Source organism: Magallana gigas, chromosome 4 (assembly GCF_963853765.1).
Source record: "Magallana gigas chromosome 4, xbMagGiga1.1, whole genome shotgun sequence".
Taxonomy (NCBI): domain Eukaryota; kingdom Metazoa; phylum Mollusca; class Bivalvia; order Ostreida; family Ostreidae; genus Magallana; species Magallana gigas.
The window spans coordinates 16,856,731-16,883,397 of record NC_088856.1 but is presented as its reverse complement, the minus strand read 5'-3'; the positions used below and the strand labels follow the sequence as shown (position 1 = coordinate 16,883,397).

Below are 26,667 nucleotides of genomic sequence, written 5' to 3'. Positions count from 1 at the left end.
CACAATTTGTAGTCTGGCAATTACGGATCTAACAGTTGTGGTGATATCATTGTTTGTTAAAATGTATGACAATGATAAGTTTTTTGAAGGAAACGTGTTATTCGTTGCATTATTAGTCCTATATATTGCAATGATTAACTCGTCAGCTGATGTGGTATTCCTGTTTTTCCTCCGTTTCGTTCTGATTGTGTATCCGCTCAAGTGTAGACAGTACCTCACAAATTCATTTGTCATCAGTACATTGTTGGTCTTATGGGGATACAGCTTTTTTGTTGTTTTTGTTATTTTTATTATTATGAACAGCGTTGTACCATTGATTTATGAAAAAACTGAAAGTACAAATCTAGATACAATATTGTTGGTGTTAAGCATAGCCGTTGTGCCAATTCTGGTCATTTCAGTTCTTCATTGTTTTAAAATGAAAACTCTTCAGTCCTCGACTGCCAACACTTCAATAACGAGAAAGATGTCCGCAATGATTATCATCATTGCTAACTTGAATGTACTATTTGGCATTGGTTTGAACTTTTTGACAACCTCTCCAATACTTTTCGGACTGATGTCTTCTTTTAATCCATTTATATTCTTCCTATTTCAGGTGCCATACCAGAAATTATGTAAGAATAGTAATCATAATAATAGGGCAATTTTATAGTTATATTGTCAGTGTGTCACTCTTATAATTTTTGTACTTACATTGATAGTAGTGTTTTAATTTAATTTATAAGTGTATTGATTTGAAATTAATTGATTAATTTATTCAATATTGTCTTTGTTTTTTTAATGAAACGTAAAAAAAAATTGGTTCTCGAATCGTTTTTGTTCATTTATAAAATGTAGTAGAATATTCCAATATAATTGGTATACGGAGGAATTGGTGTAAACAAGCTCGAGAGAACTGAAGCCAAAAGAATATGATAGGTAAAATGTTAAGAGACAAATGTTCCACAACCGACAGATAATAGCATTGCTTTTTACTTTTAAGATAGAACTCTCAAATCTCGCATTTTTAACAAGAAAGATGTCCGCAATGATCCAATAATCCTCATCATTGCCACTTTATATGTACTATTTGTCATTGGTTTGAACTTTCCAACAACCTCTCTATTACTTTTGGGATTAGAAACGGCTGAAATACTTCATTCCTTCATACAATGGTATAAGAAGGAACTTTTGATGCAAACCGGGCTTGAGAGACCAAAAGCAGAGGGAATATTGTAGATAAAATGTTGAGACAAATGTTCCGATTCAGGCAGATATTACAGTGTTTTTACTCAGAACTCTCATATCAACGTATACCTGCCCTTAATGAAAAAATATATCTAAGGCAAGAAAATTCACTTTATTGGAGATATCGTATGGAGATTCTAAAAAATTATTATTTTTTTTTTTTTTGGAGATGCCTCAAGTGACAAAAAAAATATAGTTATACGAGGGTTGTTAGAAAAGTTCGCGGACAAAGTGATTTACAGCAAAATTACTGTGTACTTTATAGGATGACGTATGTTTTATCAAATTACTATCATGTAAAAATAAGTATGCCAAAAATCATATGATTTTGAAGTTGTTTTCAAAAGATACAGCGATTTTATTTTGCATCAATTGGATATACGGAGCACCATTTCATATTTCTACGACGTCAGGTGATGTCAAACTGCTGAAAGGCAATTTAAACATGTCACTCTTTTTCAAAGTAAACATCTTTTAGTCACACACTTTTCATGCCATTAACCCATTTATAAAACGCATATCCCACCATTATTTGTCAATTTTTTTTATAATGTCTTTTGTGTCATATCGTAGATCATTTAGGTCCGAAAATCTCTGTCCACGCAGTTTCGACTTCAGATAACCATATAAAGCGAGTGCAAGATCCGGGATGTATAGGGGGTCGGGGTGCTGCAAGCGATCAAGATATCAGTTTTTTCAAACCTTCAATTCCAATTGTGGTTCTAATTGTAAACCTTTGTCCTATAAAAATAGCAGTTAAGAACCTTTTGGTCTCCATCGGAGATTTTTCTGCGTGCGCACAAATTTTAATGACGGCCCGGTGCTCCAAGGTGTCCATTTACGTTAACGTTTTTGACTCATTTTTCTAGCGTTGGTCGTCCATATTTGGCGATAAAACGATCAGAAATTATTCAATTTAATTGAAACTTTCACAAAATGACCTTCATAATTTATTGTGATCTCATAGGAAATATCGTTTTTATGCGCTTAAACTGTACATTTTCATAATAAGGAAAAATGCGTACAAAATATAAAACAATTAAAAATTGACATGCTCCGTGAAGCATATCTTATCAAAATAATTAATCTGTATATTTTTTAAGGTGCATTTATAATAAACAAATCTTCACATAATTCTTAGAAAATACGTCAGATTAAATGTAAAAAGTTTCGCTGGTATCATGCGAATAGTCCGCTCACAATCGAACTTGTCCACGAACTTTTCTAACAACCCTTGTATGTTCTAGTCATGTGCAATTTGTATCACAACCATCTTTCGACACATAACTTACTTCATCTGTATCTCAAAGACCTTACAATTCCAGTTTAATGTATATCGATACGAAACACACACAAAAACTAATCTGTAGGTTACCATGCATGCAAACAAAAACTATTTGGGAGTATGGGGTCTACTCGTGCAAGTCCGTGACTTTATTTTCAATTAATATACAGCAATTTAATACAACTTACAAGCTTTTGTATTTTAGGTATTTTTTGCACTCGGAAGGAACCCGGATACAACGAATGACTTGAAAATGTCAATGATCTTATCATGGACATTTCTTGAAAGTTATTGGAAATTTGACATCCGTGATATAGTGTGTTACTTGAATTTCCTACTAGTAATATTGTCAATTAAGAACTTAATTAAATCAAATAACAATAACTTGAACTTGACAGCCCTTTTCTATAGAGAGTTACAAATAACCTTTCATATCATTAGCATTAAATCATATGCATGTTCATGTGAACGAGTTACACAAATGAATGCAAATTAGAAACACTGTGAAATCAATGATTGAACATCATTTGTCAAGAATGATAATATCAAAGAAATACCACAATAGAAACGATTTATCGAATCAGATACATGTACAAAACATATCATGAAAATATTGTAGATACTAGTAATTTTATAATAATAACTGTCAATATCAATATGACTTGATTAATCGATAAATTTAATTGCAAAGTAGTATTCAATTTCAATTGTGTTGTATCAAATCACAAAAGAGATGTTCATGATAAAGTCAAACCCTTGTTTAATATTTGGATTTTTCTTTATACAGATTATCTTTCTATGTGAAATTAAAGGTACATTTAATGTAAATAAAATCCTCAACGTACACGAAAAATACAAAGCAACTGAAATCTATGTTAAAACATCATGTGTCATGAACAATTATGGACTAAATACAAAAAAAGCAAAACACAGAAGGAACAATTAGATTGGTTTACATACCTTAGGAATACGTTATGAAAATATTTAATTTACTTATACTGGACAACATTGTGATTCAATGTGATGTGTTTAATCAATAAGAAAAAGGTATATATATTTCATTTCTATTGTTCTGTATCAAAACAAAATCTAAGTTTTCGTTTAAAAAGTCCTAATATTCTGATACTGAATTACGGGGAGCAACTTTTACAAAAAGTCTTCAATGGGTCACACAAAAAGTGAAATAAGATGAACATATATGGGTTACATGAATGAATAAAACTTACAAGTACAGAAACTGTTAAAGTTAAGTAGTTTTTTCATATCAAGATAAAAATTAAAGAGAATTGTAAGACTCCATTGAGCAGAACAATACCACAGATAAACAAAGACATCCTGCTCCTGGTATTGACAGGGTTCACAGTCGTTGATCGAAGTCTTCTCATCTTTAAACAAGTGAGGATTAATACTACACTTCCACGGATACACGTTGAATGTAAAGTCGATTTACTTTAGTCAAAATGAAAATCCAGGAAATCATGCTTAAAACCAAAAATATAAAATCGGAGACTGCAAGACTCCGTATTGCGTAGAAGATGGGTGCTTTTTTTTTTTTTGGTTTTTGGTTTTTGGCACATCTTATTAAGATATAGTGACGAAGTTTCCTATCAATCCCAGAATGATGATAGACAATGATGTCCAAGCAAATATTATAGTAAATGCGAAGCAATAGGACCGAATTGGTGTCTCCATAGAAGTAAATACTTCAAATCGGTATCAAATGGTTTCTCCATTTCAAATTGAAAATTTACGTTTACTATTTGTAACAAAATTTAAGTCCTTCTATCACATAAAAGATTGGTTTCTGTAACTTTTTGTCCCATGTAGTAATCAGGACGGTGATTAATTACCAATTGATCCCAAGAGGATAATAGACATAGATATTTAAGCAAAATATCGTGCATCATTATGAGTGGGAACCCAATTTTCTCCTAAGGAGTATGTGTCATTAACAAATTGCATCTACATTTTTTTTTAAGTAACAAAGTATATTGCGTGGTCATCCTTTATATATCTTGTATTTTGTTAACACGCTGTTTAGCATTTGAACAACGAGATGCTGTTTCCGCAACAAAGAAGGGTTTGTCAACAACCGTAGACGTAATTAAGGAAGGTATTGTTCATATTTATATGGAAAAGAAAAAAATTAAGATTGTTGAATCGGGGGGGGGGGAGTAACAAGATTACGCGCAGTTTGACAGATGTTTTTTAATTGAAGTTTTAGGATAGTGGTGATGATTGATTACACCCTTTTAAAAATAAATGATGTTTTCTTTTACTCATTTTGATTTTTAAACCTGTATCGTTTAACATACAAAAGCTGTTTAGTAAATTTTGTCCTAAACTCTATGCCAGGAAAAAGGGGGTTAGATGACGTTCCCAAATGCTTTCGCGCCCGGCTGAATCCTTCCACAACTGAAAACCTTATATGTAACCAAAACACCAATGGACAGCAAAAAGATGCGAGAGCATAAAGACAGTATTATAAAACATTGTCTTCAGCACTTGTCTTGTGTCTCAAATTCCTATTCTGATAGTCCTTCCAATAACTGGACGTGTCTTCAAAGACCAATTGATGATAAAAAAAAATTGTCAAGGTTCATGAAGGGACAAAACCTCACAAGAACGCTCCAGCACATAGTCTCTCATAGTGAAACACTTTTTAAAGAAAGAGAAGTTTAATATTTTGTCACAACCGCTATATACGTCAAATCTCTCGTTCATTCATTTTTATTTCTTTTTTTTCAAACATTAAAAAACACCTCGTAGGAGGAAGACAGAAATCTAGAAATTTCTGAGGATCTGCCATATTTCAGTACATTCTGACCATACCCTAAAACCTTTATAAAAACTCATTTAGGAATTAGATTTTTAAAAGATTACAGACCTTATTTCGGTGAAAAGGGAATATCTTGAGAGAAATAATTAATTAAAATATAATCATTAGAAAGCGTTCCTGGTTTATTCATTCATTTATTTTTTCATTCATTTTGAAAACATCGGGAACAAAATTTTTAGCAGCCCTTGTATTTCCCTTAACTTACAGATCAAGCTGGTTAACGAAGCCTTGAGAAATTGACGGGGGTGAATTTACATCCTATTTCCTGCTATTATCACCGATTAAAAATTGATTTTGTATTCCACATGACCATAAAAACTTTTCAAAAAGTGTTTTTAGAGAGGTAAAATACTTCATCTATAAACTTGTAAATTGTAAAAGATCCAGCGGGAATCGAACTCGTCACTTCCAGAGCAGTGGCATCACAATTTTTTTTTCAATTGCGCTTCACTCTTAGGCATAAAGAGAGTGAAAAAAATGTATGATATTATATATAATAGTTGGTTTAATTGAAATAGTTCCGATTCCATTCCCCACTTTAGTGTTACGTGCCCATCAAGACCTAAATGCATTTCCATTCCTTGGTGATTGTCATCATAGATAACCTTTCTGATCAATTATTTTATTGCAAAGAAAAGAGTCGACAACGAGTTTTAGGTTGAGTATATTTTATGGTATGCAACGATTTGCTTGAATGAAGCTGCTTTCAAAACACGGAAAATTTTAACTTTATTGTACATCCTCGAGAGAAGTGGACGTTATACATAGTCCGTATTAATGAAAGTTATGCCTGTCATCACCTCCAATAGAATACACATAACAGTATATCGAAAATGGCACCAAAGAAAACATGCCACCGTGTCCTGCAAGGTTAGAGATACACTGGTGACGAATTAGTGAGGTAATGTCTACATTTCAGCGGCGAATGATCAGCGCAAAGCGAAGGAAAAACAGACTTATTAAAATAATTACTTGCAATTCAAAAGATGGAAAGATTTTGTTGTATTTTTTTAATTATAAAAGCAATTATTTATCAAACTACTGAATCTGGAATGCACTTCCAAAGGTTATTAATTAAGTTATAATAAACTAAACAAGAAGTAACAATGCAGAAGAGCTTTGAATAAAACTAAAGTAGGAATATAGTGGCAAAAAATAAGTTTTAGATTTAGACTATATATAATCTGATTAAAGTGTTCTAAGTTGAATTTGACTTATCAAGCTTCATAGTATTAGTTTCCACTTTGCTTAGGGTAAAAAAATATTCTAATGTTTTTTCTCTGTACTTTCATTTTCATCAGGTGTCCACTTTACATCTATTCAATAAACAAAAATTGAAATATGGTATTGCTCTGTAGAATATGGTCATGAATTTCAGTAAGTTTTGTTGTATATGGTTTTTTTTCCCTGTCTTGAAAACTCTCTTAGTTATTTCTTTTTGTCTAGATTACAATATGCCCAATTTAATCACTTAAATAAACGAACTTAATTAGAATTAGTCTGCTTCCATACTAAATTAGAAACCCTCTCTCTCTCTCTCTCTCTCTGGTTGTGTAGAACATAATACACAAGGATTGACAAAAATAACATCAATAATTGCATATATCTTTATTTACAAATTAATAAATATCAACATAACTACATACAAAAGTTCTTGTTACATTTTCTATTATCTGTGAATTGACAACCCATCTCGTGTGTTCCGCTTTACATGAATATGTAGAGAACTTGAAGAACTGACACAATCTTTGTCTTATTCTAAAAAGATCTGCTTGGTTTTGATGTTTCAAGTATATGAATGGCTCTGTGACTTCCTGCAAATTGTCAAAACAATTAAATTTTTGAGTCTATTACAATTAAAGAACTAAAAACAAAATTTTAATAACAAAATATTAAAAATTTTAGTAAGACTTAAAAATTGTTTGTAAATTATGTATTACCTATAAATGTCAGTATTTATAATGACAGGCATTTATCTTGTGATAAAAGCATTTTATTGCTGTACATGTACAATGTTAATATCAATTTGACATTTGATATAAATGTACTCTTATGTATTACATTCAGTAAAACTAATGAACAAATGAGGAGAAAAATTAACTGAGCTTTTGTCATATTGAAAATTAAAAATAAAAAATAAAACAAATATCAAATACTGGGTATTTTTAAAAATATCCAAATTAAAAAGGCGTACGAACAACAGAGATTCAAATGGACGGAATTCTTCTAAAATGTTCACATGTACATCAGATCTTTTTAATGAAATTCATTTAATGCGAGTAACACAAAAATCCTCATACAAGCTTTGTCATCATTTTTCAACTCAAAATATCAGCATTTATAGATAAATGCAAAGAGAGTTAATGTTGCCAACAAGTAAAGAAAAATTGATTCTCCGATCACAACTGGCCATCTTTAATGTTCTTCTCCAATAAATTGTTCATTCATGCACTTGAGATAAGCGTTTCTTTCTGTAAACTAAATAAATAAAAGAGGACCATGGATGACCAGGTCTTCGATGAGCTGCAATCAGTCGGAGGGGCGGACCTGAAGTGTCAATCTTTGCTGGTTGTCAAGACACTCTCGAAGTTTATTTTCAGTCATTGTCAATCTTTGCTCCAATAAGGAAACAGTCTGAAAATATAATCATATTGGTTAAACTCCTCTCATCTAGCATTTTGAATTAATGATTGCTGAAAAACTAAGTACCATTGTGATATTTAAACAATTAAGGCTATTTTAACTATTTTTCTATGATAAGCCTCAACAGACAGATTGGTTTTGAAGCATGAAAATTAAAAAAAAAAATCACATACATACAAGTACAAAAAAAATGTACATGTACTCTTCACATTATAAAATACATGGACATTACTAGGGTTTTAAATTTGCTCTGTTTTACCATATCTGCCAAAGATTGGGATTTTTATGCGTTTATTTTTGCTACAGTATGCAGTTACTCTGGCAAACCGTAAGTGAAACAGTGTTTGGACCTAAGCACAAATCATCACCACTGACAAGACGTAGATCTTGAAAATAGTAGATAAATTCGGTGTACTGTATGCTGTACCATTGTTTTTCAAAAGAAAAGTATCTATAAATACCTTGAAAATAGTAAGATTTTATATAGTACGAACAATTCAACTGTTTTTTTGTAGTTGCATGTATTCCTAGAGTTCATAGAGTCCATAGAGTTCAATATAGTCTCGTTCAACCAGACGCTCGGCTGTCTCCTTAAATCTCCAACAAGCAGAGAGGCTCTCTTGGTAGTCGGAGATTAACGGAGACAGCCGAGCATCTGGTTGAACGAGACTAGAGTTCAATATTGCTTGGATCCAGACGTGTACAATTTTTAGAAACATTTCGATTACTGATACACAGTTTGATGGAATTAATTCTATCTTTAAATATTACACAACATGATTCATATGGGGTTTTCTCGAAATTTTTGTCAGAAAAGTTCGAGAATTCATATAATAAAAATTTGCATAACATATCGTTGATTTTAAAATTGATAATAATCAATTGAATTGGCTCCAGACAGTACTTCAGTACTTTGATTTTTAATGAACTAAATAATAACTCTTTTTTCTGCTGATTTTGGGTTTTCTTCCTTTGTAGAAAAACAGGTTTTTGAATTTTAGTTGGACTCTTAATATAGGAAAAACTTAGAATTTGCTAAATACTCTTTTTGTAGTTCGTAGGAGTATAACAGATGCAGGCAATGCAGAAAAAATACATAACTCATGTGAGCAGGCTATACCATTTTTTTCTGCAGTGATCTTAACCATTATTTTCCTATGAACCAAAAAAGATAACATTCTATTGTTTATTTTTAAATCTTTTTTATCATATTACTCACAAAATATGGTTGAGAATGCATAAAATTTCTTGTTGTTTTGTATCAAAAGTTTACAGTAATGTCAGGCTATTACATTTACAGCTATTATATGTACAATAACAATTTAATACCTGTGTTAGTACATCCAGTTGTCCCACTATCTGCTCCAGGGTTTTTCCAAGCTGCGGGGGTAAGGATTGTGGTTCCAATTGCTGGGTGGTAGCTGGGCGGTCCTTTGTGGTGCGTATTGTGGGCTCTGGCTCTGATCCCATCATATCCATTTCAAAGGTAACACCATTCTGGAAGAGATGAATGAATAGTGAATTACATGCTTACATATACATTCCTTGTTCATAATAGTAGCAGAAAGATTTTTTTATTAAAGTAAAAATTAGAGCTCTCTCTCTCTCTCTCTCTCTCTCTCTCTCTCTCTCTCTCTCTCTCTCTCTCTCCTGGTATATGTAATCATTAAATTAATTTAAAATTTTCTTTTTTTCCAAATCCGAATAAATACAAAACATTCAATCATTTTTGTAGATTAATTAAAACATAAAAGACAAATTGATTAAAACACAAAAGACAAAATATGCCTTTTAGGCTGTCAAAAACCTGTCTACCTGTTGGCTCGGTACCAAAAAAGTCAATCACATGTAAAATCATACTAACATAATAGAGAGGTTAAGCAATTGAATGTGTATGTCTACTGGTACGTGTGGGGCTAGAACTAAGAAGTATGTTTACACGTACACTTACCAAAATTTGGGTTATGTTTAGTAAAATATGCATGTACGCATACGTGTAAAACAATTAGATTCAACATTTTCAGCTTTCTCTCACTGTTTATGGAATAATTCTTCGATTTTAATTTTTAAAAAAAGCAGTCGTCCTTAATTTATCATCTGCTTTACTTAAAAAATAACATCTGATATACATTAAGTCTATATTTTTATCAGAAGATGCTACAAGTCTTTACCTCTGGGTACTTTTGATTCTACATGTTTTGTACAACTTGTAGAGGTAGGTGGTATGCAGAAATCATTATGTAATACATGTACCCATAGCATTAGGGGATTTTCCCAGTAACATGTAATCGTACACATACACATTTAAATGCTTAACCTCTCTAATGTAAAACCTACACTACAAATACATGTACTAGTAAATAGAGATGAAAACTAAATCTAACATTTCATAATTTTACAGTACATGTCAGGTATCTAAGTCTAATGCAGCTACCTGCTCTGATGAAAACATAGCAGGCCCCACATCCGTAACGGGAACTGATTCATCATCCATGTTTTTAAGCTCCGTTCTCGCGTCATACTGGAAAAAAATTTTGCCCTTTGACATTTCCATTACCCTATTTATGCTCTTAGACTGTTAACGTGTTTTCTACCAAGTTTATATAAAGAAAATAATATTTATTTTTGAAATTTAGAGAGGGTAGAAATCATAAAATGATAGTCATTTACACTATCTGGCAAGTTTTAAAATGTTTACATCATACACAATTATTATTTTTTTCATCAAATTTCATGCTATAGTTACAATTAATTTAGAAATAAAGGTTTCATCTATACGTTTTACAACTGTACAACCTTAATTTTATTAAAAAAAAAAAAAAAAAAAATTATATCTCTCCTAAGACCATAAATGTTTACTGGTACCTTGGACTGAAGATTTATAAAATACAAATAACAGATGAACTAAAACAACTATAAAAATATAACAAAAAGAAGGGAATAAGTTCAACGTCTGTACTGACCCCTCGGGGAGACTTTGGTTTGGTCGGTTTCCGTGTGACCCTGGGTGGGATGTCAGAGACGGTGGGTTCTGAGGGCGTCTGCTCTTCCTGTCGGTTTTTGTGAGACTGGAGAACCTCTGAGAAATCTAGCTGATCAAAGTTTGTCTTCCAGACCAGCACCTGTAGAGGAGATCATCCATCAGTTATCAGATTGTCAGGGAATCACAAACAACCAACCATGAATGTCAACTTTCTTCTCATTTACTTGCAACAGTAAGTCACCATATACAATTACCATAATCTTTATGCACAACAAAAATTTTTCAATCTTGAATGCTGACACACTTAGTATCTATAATTATGAAAGAAGAATGGCTTCTTTTATTTCTGTTCCATTTGATACCAGTGTTATTGGTGATCTACATGATTTTTTTTTAATTACGGCTTTCATTTCCATTGCTTAACCCAGGGTACAAGTAGTGTATAGATTTATATCCTCCATATACACAAACAATTCACACGTGTACCAGTATGTGCAAGAGATAAGCATATACTTACTGTTTCTTAATTTAACTAAAACAAATTAAACATACATACCTGTTCATCTGATCCTCCTGAGGCAAAATATTCACCAGACTTGGAAAAGGCCACTGCTGTACATGGTCCCTATGAAAGAAATATCAACATTGAACAATTATACAAAACAATATTCTGCTGAAATTAGATATGTGACACAAACATCAAAAGCAATTAGCAAATGTAGCTAATCTCATTCACAGTCAAATAAAGTGCTCTCTCTCTCTCTCTCTCTCTCTCTCTCTCTCTCTCTCTCTCTCTCTCACATACATGTTAATTATACAATACCTGATGTCCGTGGAGTGTATAAAACAGCCTTCCCTCTAACAAGTCAAACACCTTGAGCGTTGAGTCGTCTGATCCAGAGATCAGGTAGTTACCACTGGCATGGAAGGACAGACTGTTGACTGCTGCACTATGGGCTGATGATTACAACAGAATCAATTACTGTGGAATCATTAGATTTCGTGGTGGCTCAATTTTCGTGGAATTCGTGGATACCTTTCATCCACGAATTAACATCCTCCACGAATTAATAAATTAGGGTAATAAAGTTAAATTGCCTCTGTAGGTTTAAGAGAATACACGAAATTACATCCCCAAGAATCTGTAAAATTTTAGCAATCCACGAAAATTTGCCCCCACGAAAATTAATGATTCCACAGTACTGGTAAACATCAGTATGATTAATGCGAAGTTTATATACATCTGAAATCCGGTGTATTACATAAGTACTATTGATGAAAAAAAAGTTGACAATAAAAGTGCCAGGAACAAGTAAATTTCATTAAAAAAATTTTTAAAATCCTCTACAGAAAGAAAATTATACAAGTCTGTATTGTATGACATCTGCAAAGTTTGACAAAGGTGATTTAAGGTCTATTTTGACATCACTCAAGATCTTTTAAGACCTTTTTTTTTAACCTGTGTAATGTTGTAATAATTTGTTCATCCTAATGTCCCACACTTTGACCGTGCTGTCAGTTCCCGCTGAGGCGATACAGGTTCCACTGGGGTGAAATTCTACATGATTTACAAACCTAAACACGTAAAAAGGGGAATAAGTAAGTCATAAGAAAGTCATCAAGAAAATCATTTACCTGTGAACAAAGTCTGTGATACCTTACTTAAGAAATAAGCAGCAAGTTAAAAAGTCCACCTGGATATGAACTTTTTAACAGTGCTGTTTATTATTTATATTTACATTTTAAAAGGGCAAATTGTTCAGCATTGTTAAAATTACCAAGATTTTATGTTTACAGTAACCCAAGCGACAAGCGATAAGCACGTGCTATAATCACTGTGATGTCATGAAAAGGTTCATACAGAATTGGAACATTTTCACTTTTCTATTGGTTTATACATGAAAAAGGAAACATATTTGCAAATGTAAATATTTTAAAAACAGGCTGCATTCATTATAACATCAAACTGTATAACATTACACACATTCCTTCAACAATTCAAATTCATGCATGTAATGTACAAAATGATAAAAAGAAAAGGGCTAATGTTATGAATCATAGCTGCAGAGATATGCATGGAATATCCCATCTGAATGTGTTTATAAAACTCTATCTTTACCCTCCATGTTCATAGAATGTGTGGATACACTCTTTGCTGTTCCTGTCCCAGATTTTCACAGTTTTATCATCACTACCCGACACAATCAAACGGCCATCAGGTGAAAATCTAACAAATGAAAGTAATAATTCTGATTAACTTTTGACCAATTAGTTTTTTAGGAGTTTCAGTTGCCTTAAATTCATAAATATTAGTTAATTTTGAATAAACAGTGCAAGTGCTTAGAGAAACCTAGCTATTATATGTTTGTGTAATTCAGGATGAAGAGGATTACAAACTATTTTAGTTTTTCTTTTTTTTATGCCCAAGTAAGAAATATTTGTCTGCACTTACTTGGCACTCCGGACCCAGTTGCTGTGTTGATTTAGGGAATACAGAAATTTTTGCCTGTGACAAGTCCACAACTGAAAAATTTAATCATCAAATAAAAGACAGCCTATGATAATAACATATTTCGAGTTTTAAATGTGATAGGTGTAAATCAACTACAAATGAAATGTCTTAATTGTTCACTTTGTAAAAAGATTTTTTTTAAATTTCAAAACTTTTATTTCCTGTGATATTAAAAGAATCACAAGTATACTGTATCATACTGTCTTCATTACAGCAATACATATTACTGTAAACAGGGAAATAATCGCCCCCATTTTATTTTTGCCCCTTTCGCCCTTGTTGTCAGCGGTCAAATTTAAGACTGGGCAAATCTCAAAGTCTCAAATTATTTTTCTTTGAACAAAACTGTGTCTGGGCGAATTCAAGACGGGGCGAAACCGGTTGCTAGAGTAGAAGGGCTAAAATTACATGGGATGAAAATAACACTGTATACAGAATCAATTTAAAAAAAACCTTGTACCTTAATTGTTTTGTCATCAGAAGCAGTAATTAACGTCTGTCCATCATAAGTAAAGTCTACACTTCTTACAGTTGCAGTGTGGGCCTTGAATACTGTGGACTCTCCTTTTCTATAAAAAAAAAATATTCTATTCAATTTTAGATAGAGACTTAATTTTAATTACTACATAATCAAAATTTTTTTTTTTAAAACTCTGATCAGTAAATTTTACATATATATATATTCAATGTAAGTAAAATGTATGCTAACATCTTTATACTTGTAGTAATTGTATTCAATGCATGTGTCACTGGGTTTTTTTATGATAATTACAGATTTTCCTAGGGACATTATCCAGGCATGGATTGCAATGCCAGTACTGTAGATTCCTAATTCTGATTTTATTTTCTCGCAATTTGATGGAAAACAGCAGAATCGCGGAAGCAAGTACTTGCGTAAAATAAGGAATCTACAGTATTTCTTTTTTTTTTCTTTCAAACATTCTAAAACTTCTACATACACTGTAGGAATCCAGAGCCGGACTGTTTTATCTCGTGATGCTGAAGCTACCAGGTGTCCCGAGGGTGAAAACTTGACGTCCATTACTGCATCCTACAGAAGATCAGCCATAAAGGATTTGCATAAACCTACTGCATCAATATTTTTACTTGCTTTCTGGGATTTTATGAATTGATTTTTGCTCTTTATTTTGGTTTGAGAGCAGATGAAAAATAGAGCATCTTTAATACAAGTAGAAAGCGTATTTGTCTGTTTGCATGGTGATAATGTATGTGTTAAATAATTAATTGGCCAGATTTCTAAAGATGGTATGATAAAACCTGTTGTTTAGGAAAGACGTATCAAAAGTTTACCTTGTGTCCAACAAATCTGTATGCACGCATCTGTGGTTTGAAATTCCACACCATTAGGCAAGAGTCCATGGACACAGAAGCTGAAAGAGACCAAGTATTAAATTTATTTTATATAAGACATGTGTATATAAGTATATTAAGCATGTTTAGCAAATGTTTATTTTTTTTTAATAATGTTATAGACAGTTTATTAAATGAAGATTTATGAGAAAGACAGAAAGTCACGTGACACCCGAGGCCATGAGCACGTAAATTTGTTGGTCCTGGTGATTTTGGTTTTATTGGAGTGTTTCTGATACAAAGTGGGATTCTATTTTGGTTTACTGTGTGTCAAATAGTGTTCTGTATTGATATATACTGGAAAAAAAGAGGAATTTCAACTTGGGTTTGTTTGAAACATGGAAACACGAAACAAAGGAATATCTAAAAAAAATTCTGACAACAGTTCACCCAAAGCCAAGCAAACCGAACATTCAGCAGAGCGTGACCAGGGTCCGTTATGTGACAAACTAAAAACCATATCGGACCAGGCCGAGTGTAATTATACCGAAATTACAACCTTGCGCTCCGAAAATGCTCAACTTAAGCGTGAACTTGATCTCCTGCGGTCGGTTGTGATTAGAATGGACAGAAAACTGTCACACATCGATGATGACATAACTGATCTTCGCTCGAGATCGATGAAAGACAATATATTGATTCACAACTATCCTTATACCCAACAAGAGGACTTGGCCACAGCGATACCCAATGATATAAAGCAATCACTGGGTGTCGATGTTGAGTTTGTCCGCATCCACAGGAACGGGGTCCGCCCACAGTTCAATGACAAACCGGTCACAATAACCGCTAAGTTGAAGGATCGCAATAAAAAGGATGAGATTCTCAACGCGCAGAGGCTAAAAAAAATTGCAAAACAGCGTTTACCCTTCTTCATCACTCCCCAACAGCCCGCACCCCTTACCTCCGCTAGAAATAAACTTTTTGATAAAGCGGATTCATTTCGCAAGCAGAACATTAACGTTAAAGTTCAAAGAAACGAGATAACAATGCCAAACGGTACGAAATACGAGGAAGAGGTACCCCTTATTTCCAGTGCGGATGCCTTGCAAATTTCCTCTGAGGAACATCAGTCCTTGGACGACGTTGTGGTTGTCTCCACGGAACCGGTGCAGAAAGACGGGTCTGAATTTATGGCGGTTGGTGCTAATATTCAGTCCTCGGACGAGGCCCTGAATATCTACAAAAAAACATCAATAGACCCTTACGCTGCAAGTTGCGACAGCAGAATCCTTGTATACAGGTTTCGCGACCAAAGTGGAAAAACTATCGAAAATTACCACGACGATCGGGAGCATGGGGCAGGACGGAGAATGCTAAGGTACCTCCAAGACAATCGGATCAACGACGTTGCAATTGTTTTGACGCGATGGATGGGGCGCTCGCACATTGGCCCAGCCCGTTTTTCCATCATGGAAAACTTGGTTTGTGACCTTGTTAACAAACTAGATGATCCAAGTGACGCCGGAAAATAACTGAATTTTCCTCATTCACACTATAAACTATTAAGGACAATGTCCGAATTACTTGTCTTTATAATTACGTATTTTGAAAAAAAAAACTGTATATGTATTTTCAAACACATGAAAAGATCCCATTAATTAATTCAAATGCCGACTTTTCATTCTGATTATGCCTATAATTTAATTCCGGAAATATTTATGTCTACCATTGTTTACTCTAATTTTAGTAACGTGTCGGCATATCCAATGTAAACATTCAACCCCTCAACCAAATTCACCGTACATCAGCACGTGCCTTTAACTTTAAACCCAGCAATCGAGCACTCCTTTTCTTTCCCCCTTCTGTATGTTTCCTTTCTCAATCATGTATCAACCTCAGACTAGTATAATTATTGGACAAGAGCATTTTTTGACCGTGTTGTTGTATTTCCAGCGAATCGTACAAGGTAAGCAAACTTTTTCTGTAACATGTCTTCGGTAAAAATTATATCTGCTAACTGTCAGGGTCTGCACGAATTTAAGAAAAGAAAAGATGTCTTTCAATATTATCGACAAACCCAATGCAATATTTTATGTTTACAAGACACTCATTTCACTTGTGATATGGAAGATAGTATTCAAAACGAATGGGGCAATGAAGTTTATTTTAATTCTTTTACCTCAAAGTCCAGAGGAGTAGCAATTTTTTTCAATAACAATTTTGAATATAAAGTACATAAGAATTTTACAAATGATTCTGGAAATTTTGTGGTACTAGACCTCAGCATTCAAAGCCATCGTTTAAGTTTGATCACAGTGTATGGTCCAAATGAGGACACGCCCCTTTTTTATGAAGAACTCTTTGAAATTGTAAGTGAAATAGGAAATAAAGACATAATAGTTGTTGGCGATTTTAATCTTATTATGGATCCCGATTTGGATTATTACAATTATCTTCATCTTAACAATCCTAAAGCAAGAGATAAAGTAATAGAAAAAATAAATCAATTCAATCTTATTGATATTTTTAGAGAAACTCACCCTGATAAGAAAAGGTACACATGGCGTAAACCAACCCCTCTTAAACAAGCAAGACTAGATTTCTTTTTAATATCAAACACCCTACTGTGTATGTCACAAGAAAGTGAAATCATAGCAAGTTATAAGTCAGATCATTCACCAGTACTCCTTAGTCTAAAATTCAATGAATTTACACATGGAAAAGGTTTATGGAAGTTCAATAATGCACTTTTATATGATAAGGAATTCCTAGATGTTGTTAATAAAAAAATACAAGAAATAAAACAAAATTATGCAGTACCCGTATATAACAATGCATCTATTGACAAAATTCCAAATGATGAAATTCAATTCACTGTCAATGACCAGCTCTTTCTTGAAACACTATTAATGGAAATCAGGGGCAAATGTATATCATATTCTAGCTATGCCAAAAAGAAAAATAACGAAAAGGAGAAATTTTTAATAAACCAAATAAAACAGTTGGAGGAAAAGTATGAAGAAAACATTCAAACAATTAATTTTAAAAAGAAAGAATTAGAAAATATCAGAAATCACAAACTTATGGGAATATATATATATATATAAAAGAAGATTGTTCCGAAGAAATCAATGGACAAAAGGAAATCCTGTTAGAGATAGAAAATTATTATAGAAATCTATATCAAAACAAGGGTGAATTTCAAGACTATGATTTAAATGAGATTCTAGAATCAGACTCTGAAATTTTTAAATTAAGCGATACTCAAAGAAATACCCTTGAAGGTGAAATAACTTATAATGAAGCCTCTCATGTATTGAAAAAAATGTCGAATAATAAGAGTCCTGGAAGTGACGGTTTCACTACAGAGTTCTTTAAAGTCTTTTGGAAACACTTAGGAGACTTTGTTATTAGATCAATAAATCACGGATACAATCTAGGGGAGTTATCTGTTACACAAAAGCAGGGTATAATCACCTGCATACCAAAAGATGGAAAAAGTAAATTTTACATGAAAAATTGGAGGCCAATCTCTTTATTAAATGTAGTTTATAAAATAGGGTCAGGCTGCATTGCTCAAAGAATGAAAACAATAATCAGTTCAATTATCAGTACCGATCAAAATGGCTTTGTTCCAGGAAGATATATAGGTGAAAATACTCGTCTTGTTTATGATTTAATGCAATATACTGAGAATAATGACATTCCTGGATTACTGTTAATGATTGATTTTGAAAAGGCATTTGACTCTGTCTCATGGAAATTTATTGATAAAACGCTTCAATTCTTTAACTTTGGTCCATCGCTCAGAAAATGGATATCAGTTTTTCAACAAAACACCTCCTCCTCTGTATCACAAGCAGGTTACTTATCCAACTTTTTTAAATTAGAGCGTGGTTGTCGTCAGGGTGATCCAATTTCATCATATATCTTTTTACTATGTGCTGAAGTACTAGCTATTAAATTAAAAAATAATAAAGGTATAAATGGTATTAACATAGATAATTCAGAATTTTTGTTATCACAATATGCAGACGATACCCTTATTATATTAGATGGCAGTGAGAGGTCTCTCAGAGAAGCAATTAGAGAGTTGAATAACTTTTATCAAATTTCTGGTCTCAAAATAAATATATCAAAAACTCAACTTGTCTGGATTGGTAGTAAAAAATACTCTTCTAATATGATATGTGAGGAAATGAACTTTCAATGGACAAGCACCTTTAAACTTTTAGGTATATATTTTGATGTGGACTTAACAAATATACCAAAACTTAATTATGACAAGAAATTAGTAAAAATCAAGCATATTATCAATCAATGGAGTAAACGACGACTTACTCCACTTGGCAGAATAACTCTTATAAAATCATTGCTTATTGCACAATTAAATCACCTCTTCATTTCTCTACCCTCCCCATCAAATACTTTCATGAAAAATCTGAATGAAACTCTTTTTAATTTTTTATGGCATTCCAAAGTAGATAAACTTAAAAGAAAGCAAGTAGTGCAAGACTATATTAATGGAGGTTTAAAAATGCTTGATATTAACAATTACAATCTGGGATTAAAATCATCATGGATAAAAAGAATTCTTTATTCCCAAGAAACAAAATGGAAAGTGCTGCTTGGCAAAACTGTATCTATAGAAAAAATATTAAAAACTGGATCAGACTATATTAATGTTGTTAAAAAGGAAATAAAAAATCCTTTCTGGAAAGATACATTTACTGTCTTTCAAATAATTCAAGAAAAATTAGAAGTTCAATCATGGGATGAATTTATTACTCAGCCCATTTGGAACAACCCGAAAATCAAAATTGAAAATAAAACAGTTTTCTATACAAACTGGTTTGATAAGAACATAGTATACATAGCAGATTTGCTTGATGAAAATGGAATTTTTTATTCTTTACAAGATTTACAAAAAAAAATTAAGATAAAAACAAATTTTCTGAATTATGCATCACTTAGAAATTCAATTAAAGCAAGTCTCTCAAGCTCAAAAATTCAAATTGGAACAAATAGCCCTAGACCGTTTCTTCCTCATAATATTAAAACATTTTGTAACAACAAAAAAGGAACAAAACATATCTACAATATTCTTACTACAGAAAACATTACTCCTCTTGGAAAAGTAAAATGGGGAAAGTTTTTTGAAATTTTAGACCTTCAGTGGGAAAATATCTTCACATTTCCCTTTTTATACACCAAGGATTCTAAATTGCAATGGTTGCAATTTCGAATAAATCAGTATATTTTGACAACAAACTCATTTTTATTTAAAATAGGTAAAACTGACACAAAGTTGTGTTCTTTATGTCAAAGTAATGAAGAAACTATCGTGCATCTGTTTTGGGACTGTTTACATGTCCAAAATCTTTTAAGCCACTTTATATCAATATGTGACGGAAAAGGTTTACATATTACATTAGAGGAAAAATCATTTATATTAGGAACCCCTAATTCAATTTATTTGGGTATAATTTTTCTTATAATCAAATCTTACATATACAGGAAAAGATGTCTACAGGAAAACTTATCAATCCAAGAACTTCTGATTGATCTCAAAACCCATATAACTACACTTAAATACACTGCAACAAAACAAGGCAAATATAATAATTTCTTAAACCAATGGACTGACTGGCTTTTTCTCATGTACATGTAGATCCTGACCATTGACATATTTACATAAGGCACGATTTATATATACCTTGTCTGAATACAACAACTCGGTAGTAAATATTTTGATTACGCCTAATTATTAATAAAATATTTCTGACATGATACATGTATCCTCATAATTCCCCCACTCTCTCCCCCCACTCTCCACTTCCTACTGTCCCTCATTTTCTCTCCCTTAAATTTGTTGAAATTGATCTTGTCAACAGACTTTTCAATTGTGCTAAATATACTTACATGTATATATATATTGTATGATATATTGTATGTGCAAATGAAATTAATATCAATAAAAAAAAAAAAAAAAAAAAAAAAAAAAAAAAAAAAAAAGATTTATGAGAAAGCGCAGAAGTTTACAAGTAGTACAGGGTAAACATTTTTGAAAACAACCCCTCTCCTGAATCACTTTTTTAATTTCAACCAACTGATAAATGACATAATCAGGATATTTTAATATAGCATTAAATCATGATTTTTTGAAGTATACACTCTCATAACTGCCGCTGTGTGTGCATACAAATTGAGTAACGCGCGTTAGCGCGTTATGAAAATTTGTATGCACACACCGCGGCAGTTATGAGAGTGTATACTTCAAAAAATCATGATTTAATGCTTATATTTACATTTTTTCAACTTCTTGCCTTGTCTGCAAATGTGATTCATGCCTTGAAATTCCTATCTTATTCTAAGGGTAAGTTAATATTAATGGAAGAGCCACAGTAACAGCCACAAGCGTGAACTTTGATTTTCGCTTGTGACGTTGCAGTTTGCAGCGTTTGTGCGCTGATACTAAAACAAGTCCCACGGGGAAAACAAGTCCCACGTAAGTCCCACGTAAGTCCCACGGCAAATGCGGCTATATATCGATATAATTATGATTGATTATGATTAAATGTGATTAAATAATGTTAATTCAAACAACAAAATATTTTTATAAGCTTTTATTACGGATTTATTGACGAAAAATCAAAGATGTTGGTAAAGGTAGATAACTCGTACGTAGAATTCATACGGTAGCAGAAGAAATCTCTAGGCCCGCCGTTTAATTGATGGATGATTTTAATTTTCTCCAACAAAATAAAATCTAATAGCAGTAAAAAGTTGAGTTTATATTCATTAATTAACACAAACTAAGTAAAAATCAGGTAAGTAGACAACTTCTACGCAGAATGCATTCGCCCGCCGAGAAAAGAGCACTCCTGCCGCTTACCTGATGGGTTATTTTAATGTTTTATATTTTCTAACTTAAAAATGATCATATTAATAAAAAAAATTATTTTGCCTGTCACTGAGGCTTTTATGATAAATTATAATACAGTGAAAGATTTAAGAACTAGTCTATACGAAACACACAAAAATGGTAAAGACCTAGTAAGTTGTCAGAACTTGTGTCCAAACCATTTGTATATGTATCTTATATATGTATACAATAAAATATGTTCAAATCAAACACACAAGCCTGAAGGAATGTACATGTGTATGCTTAAATTAATCTTGTCGAATACCTACCTATATTAATGGATATGATTTTTTCATTACCTTAGTTTTTTTTTTTTAATCAACTGTACGAGAGTTGTTAGAAAACTTCGCAGACAGTGATTGACGGCAAAATTACTGTGAACTTTGAAGGATGGCGTATGTTTTATTAAATGACTACCATTTGAAAATAAGTATGCAAAAAATCATATGAATTTAATTTTTTTCCCCAAAAGATACAGCGATTTTTACTTTGCATGAATTAGATTTACGGAGCAACATTTCATATTTCCACGAAGTCAGGTGACGTCAAACAACTGAAAGTCAAACATGTTACTCTTTTTCAAAGTAAACACCTTTAAGTTCCACACACTTTTTAAGACATTTAACCGATTTATAAAATGCACGTTCATACCACTATTTGTCAAGCTTTTGTATAATACCTTTTGTGGCATATCGTAAATCATTTAGGTCCAAAAATTTCTGTCTACGCAGTTTCGACTTTAGATGAGGTAAATAAGCGAAATCTATAAGTGCAAGATCCCGGCTGTATGGGGGGGGGGGGGGTGCTGCAAGGGCTAAAAAAACAGTTTTTCCATCTTTAAACCTCTGTGATTCAAGTTGTAAACGTTTTTCCTATAAAAAGAAAAAAATAGTAGCATTCATATAAGAACCCTTTGGTCTCCATCGGAGATTTTCCTGCGTGCACACAAAATTAAATGACGGCCCGGTGCTCCAAGATATCCATAAATATAACAGACGTCAAAGTTTTTGACTCATTTCTCAAGCGTTGTTCGTCCAAGTTCGGCGATAAAACGGTCAGAAATTCTTCAACTTAAAACTTTCATAAAATGACCCTCATAAGTTATTGTGATGTCATGTAAAATATCGTTTATTTTTATGCACTTCAACGGTACATTTTCTTAATAAGGAAAAATGCGTACAAAATATAAAAAGTTAAAAAAAAAAACAACTGACATGCTCCGTGAAGCATATTCATCAAATAATTAAGCTGTATATTTTTTATGGTGCATTTAAAACAAACAAATCGTTTCATATTTCTTAGAAAATAAAAGTTAAATCTGAAAAGTTTCGCTAGTATCATGTAAATAGTCCGCTCACAAGTCAACTTGTCCGCGAACTTAACTAATAAACCTCGTATACATGAATAAGAATTCAATAAGAATTATTGTGTTTTTAAAAAAGTATACTGTTAAATATTATCATAACTTTTTCGTCTGACGCGAAAATGCGTGATCTTGATATCATTTAACTAAACCAATTAACGATTCAACAAATAACTATCAGATTATTATTAATATTAAAACGTAATAAAAACCATCCGTTCATCCAGAATATTTTTGAGGGGTATATTCAGGTTTGTTAAGGGAGGGGATCGAGGAAATTTAAGAAATTTGATTTGTTCCACGGGGGACGGAGCTGCCGTAGACTAGAATGTTCTTGCTGACAATAACAATTTAATAACAATACATGTATATGTTAGTATAACTCATTAACTTCCATCAAATATTTATTTTAGTCATCATTCTTTTTTTTTCTTCTTTTTTTGGAGTAGATGCAAGATTTTTTCTTTGACTTTTAGGAAGATTTTCACCACTAACAGACTTTTCATGAGCTGGTCTAGATGGGATTCGGAGGATGGGGTGGAATCCCCCCCCCCCCCCCCCCCCCCGGAAAAAAAATCAAATTTCGTAAATTTTCATCGTAAAATGACCAAAAATATGCCCCGACCCCCTCCCCCGACAAACCTGAATACCCCCCTACCCCCCCAAAAATACTCTGAATGAACGCATGGTTCTGTCATGTTGTAAATTTTGAATTTACTGGGTGGGTGTAAATACAAAATTTCCAACATGTGTAAATTTTGTATTTAAACCCACCCAGTAAATTCAAAATTTACAACACGACAGTTCTTAGAGAGAACAGAACTGGGTCAAACTTAAAAGGAGTGATATACGGACTATATAAAACTCGTATCACCCAACTTCATGTAATATAATAAAGTAATCACAGCAATAAGTAAACTTCTTTTCTGAACATAATCATAAGGCAAAATGCTAACTTTACAGCCATCTGAAATAATTTACAAATAAAATGACATAACTATAAATGGCAGGCGTGCATTTTAATTCCACAGTCGTAAGAATTCTGTGTTAGAGTTTTCCCTTTATTTTTAAGTCATTCGCGCTTTTTTTTTCTAAATTTGCGTAAAGAAATTAATAATTTTATCTATGCATTTTTAAGTACAATGAAATAAAAGACTAACATACAAAAAAAAAAAAATAAATAAATTAAAAGTTGTTTAGATTATGGATTCTGCATAATTTTTTTTTTACTTTCATGACTTTTACTAATTTAGTGAGTGTTACTCAATAAATGTGGTTTTTTTTTTTATCAATATTAATATGATCATTTTTTAAGTTAGAAAATAAAAATAAAACATTAAGATCGCCCATCAGGTAAGCGGCAGGTGTGCTCTTTTCTCGGCGGGCGAATGCATTCTGCGTAGGAGTTGTCTACATACCCAACTTTTACTTAGTTTGTGTTATTTAAATGAATATAAAGTCATTTTTTAAATTGCTATTTGATTTTATTTTGTTAAAGAAAATTTAAATTATCCATCAATAAACGGCGGGTATACAGATTTCTTCTACTGCCGTATGAATTCTACGTACGAGTTATTTATCTTTACCAACATCTTTGATTTTTCGTCGATAAATCCGTAATAAAAGCTTATAAAATTATTTTGTTGTGTGAATTAATATTATTTTATCACATTTAATCATAATCAATCATAATTATATCGATATATAGCCGCATTTGCCGTGGGACTTACGTGGGACTTACGTGGGACTTGTTTTCTCCGTGGGACTTGTTTTAGTATCACCCGCGTTTGTGACGTCATAATAAAACTCGTCAATTTGACCTTTGACTACTTGTTGCATTTAGAGGCATTTGAAGATCACAGAATTTAATGGAAAAACACAGTAGAATGTAAATATTTTAGTTTGAGTTTCAGCGACATCTTACCAAGCTGCTTCATGTTGGGATTGAAGTCGAGACTGCATACTGTATCTCTGTGTCCCTTGAAATGCCGCTCTAAGGATGGATCCTCCTGAGACAGAAATCAAATCACAACTGATAATACTTTAATTCAGGTATTTTTTCTTGAATGTGCAACATACTGTGGTCTGTGGTAGTACTGAGCTTATTTAAACACACTATCACACTCTCCCCCTTCTCTCTTGTCTTTGAGATTAGAAATACCATATATAAAAGGCTTTTCATTTTGCTCCACTTGGAGTTATGGGTTATTTTGTTGGGTGCTAATGTAGCGGGTAAGAAAAATGACCACAAGTGAAGTAGGCTCGAACCCACAATCCTTCAGTTTTAAAAAAACAACTGAGGTAAAGGGTTAACCCACTCGGTAGTGCTAGTAGGAGCTTGGCAGTACTGAACTTATTCTACACCTATTACTTTCATTGTCCTATCACAAATACATTGCTACTGTACATTTTACATAATTTACCATATTGTTTCAAGTATTCTAAATTAAGGACCTCTTAATTTCACAACAATAACAGACACCTTTCACTTAAAAATAGGCCTCGTAGAGTGTCAGTAAACATTATTTTATGATTATCTTAATAAAGCAGTTTCAGAATAAATATTGCATTGATCAACAAAATACCAAGTAATCAAGAACGATAAATTATCGATATATGAACACTTAAAAGAGGAAAGAAGTTAAAGAATGTTTCATTTCTGCAACAGCTACCTACCAAAACAGTGGCCATCGTAATCCCGTGTACACAATTTAATGATCTATCGATTCAGGTCCAGTCATGCACATAAATTCGAACTGTGGCGGGTATGTTTACCAAAGGGAGTTAACTGCGTAACGGAGACAATGCGGCTGTTTTTCATCTATTTCATGTTTTTACAATCGGTAATCTATGTCCTGCATATACCAAGCTGTGATAAAATACCCAACATCAACACTTTGTTTTGAAAGTAAAAAAATAAAAAATAACGGGTTATTATAACAATTCTGCTAACAACTTCCGGTGCTGTGCAAATCTAATTTAGAAAACCAATTGTGGTACAATTAAAAATTTCCGGATTGTAATTTCAGTAACATAACCTTATCATTGATAAATTTTGAAAGCTTTTTCATTATCTAGATCTTTATGTCTTTACTGGTGTACATTGATAGAAGAACCCTTCTTAATGGATATGTAGATCACACACATCTGAAGCATGGATTAGTCTACCCCCTCCTTTCATTTTTTTTTGGGGGGGGGGGGGAATTAAGGATTCCTTATCACATAAGTCATTCATACTTTCATTACATTATTTTTTACATTTTAGAAATTGGCCTCCTACTGACATAAAACTATGAACATCCAGTCTCCTTAATTAAAAGGTTCCTTGATTTTGTAGCTCAAAACAGATGATGTCTGGATTTTAAATAGTAACCCTTTTATCATATCTTAAGAATGCTTTTTTACCAAAATGTTTTTCGATCGCCACACATGCACCAATGTTATCATAAATCACATTGTTAAAACTAACCAACCCCTTCATAAAAGGATATGATTGATGAAAAAATGACCATTTAATTCCTAGTACTGAAAACTTGCATTTTTTTTTAGGAAACATTCACCCAAGATATAGAT

The 26,667-nt window shown here is 32.5% G+C and overlaps 1 protein-coding gene across 2 annotated transcripts; it reads right to left on the bottom strand.

The window, feature by feature from the left end:
* Nucleotides 1–6,945: 6,945 nt before the first annotated feature.
* Nucleotides 6,946–25,919, bottom strand: LOC105336800 (POC1 centriolar protein homolog A). 2 transcript variants are annotated; one of them, XM_034450625.2, is made up of 14 exons: nucleotides 25,771–25,919; nucleotides 25,019–25,103; nucleotides 14,804–14,883; nucleotides 14,452–14,543; nucleotides 13,953–14,061; nucleotides 13,433–13,503; nucleotides 13,100–13,207; nucleotides 12,440–12,555; nucleotides 11,804–11,937; nucleotides 11,537–11,605; nucleotides 10,961–11,119; nucleotides 10,432–10,518; nucleotides 9,327–9,494; nucleotides 6,946–7,988 (listed from the first exon to the last, which is right to left on the bottom strand). In XM_034450625.2, exons 1-14 carry the CDS (start codon nucleotides 25,783–25,785, stop codon nucleotides 7,884–7,886), a joined length of 1,398 nt encoding a protein of 465 aa, XP_034306516.2. In that variant the 5' UTR covers nucleotides 25,786–25,919; the 3' UTR covers nucleotides 6,946–7,883. The 2 variants fall into 2 exon arrangements, with proteins under 2 accessions (XP_034306516.2, XP_034306517.2); XM_034450626.2 differs by lacking the exon at nucleotides 10,432–10,518.
* Between the last annotated feature and the right edge of the window lie 748 nt (nucleotides 25,920–26,667).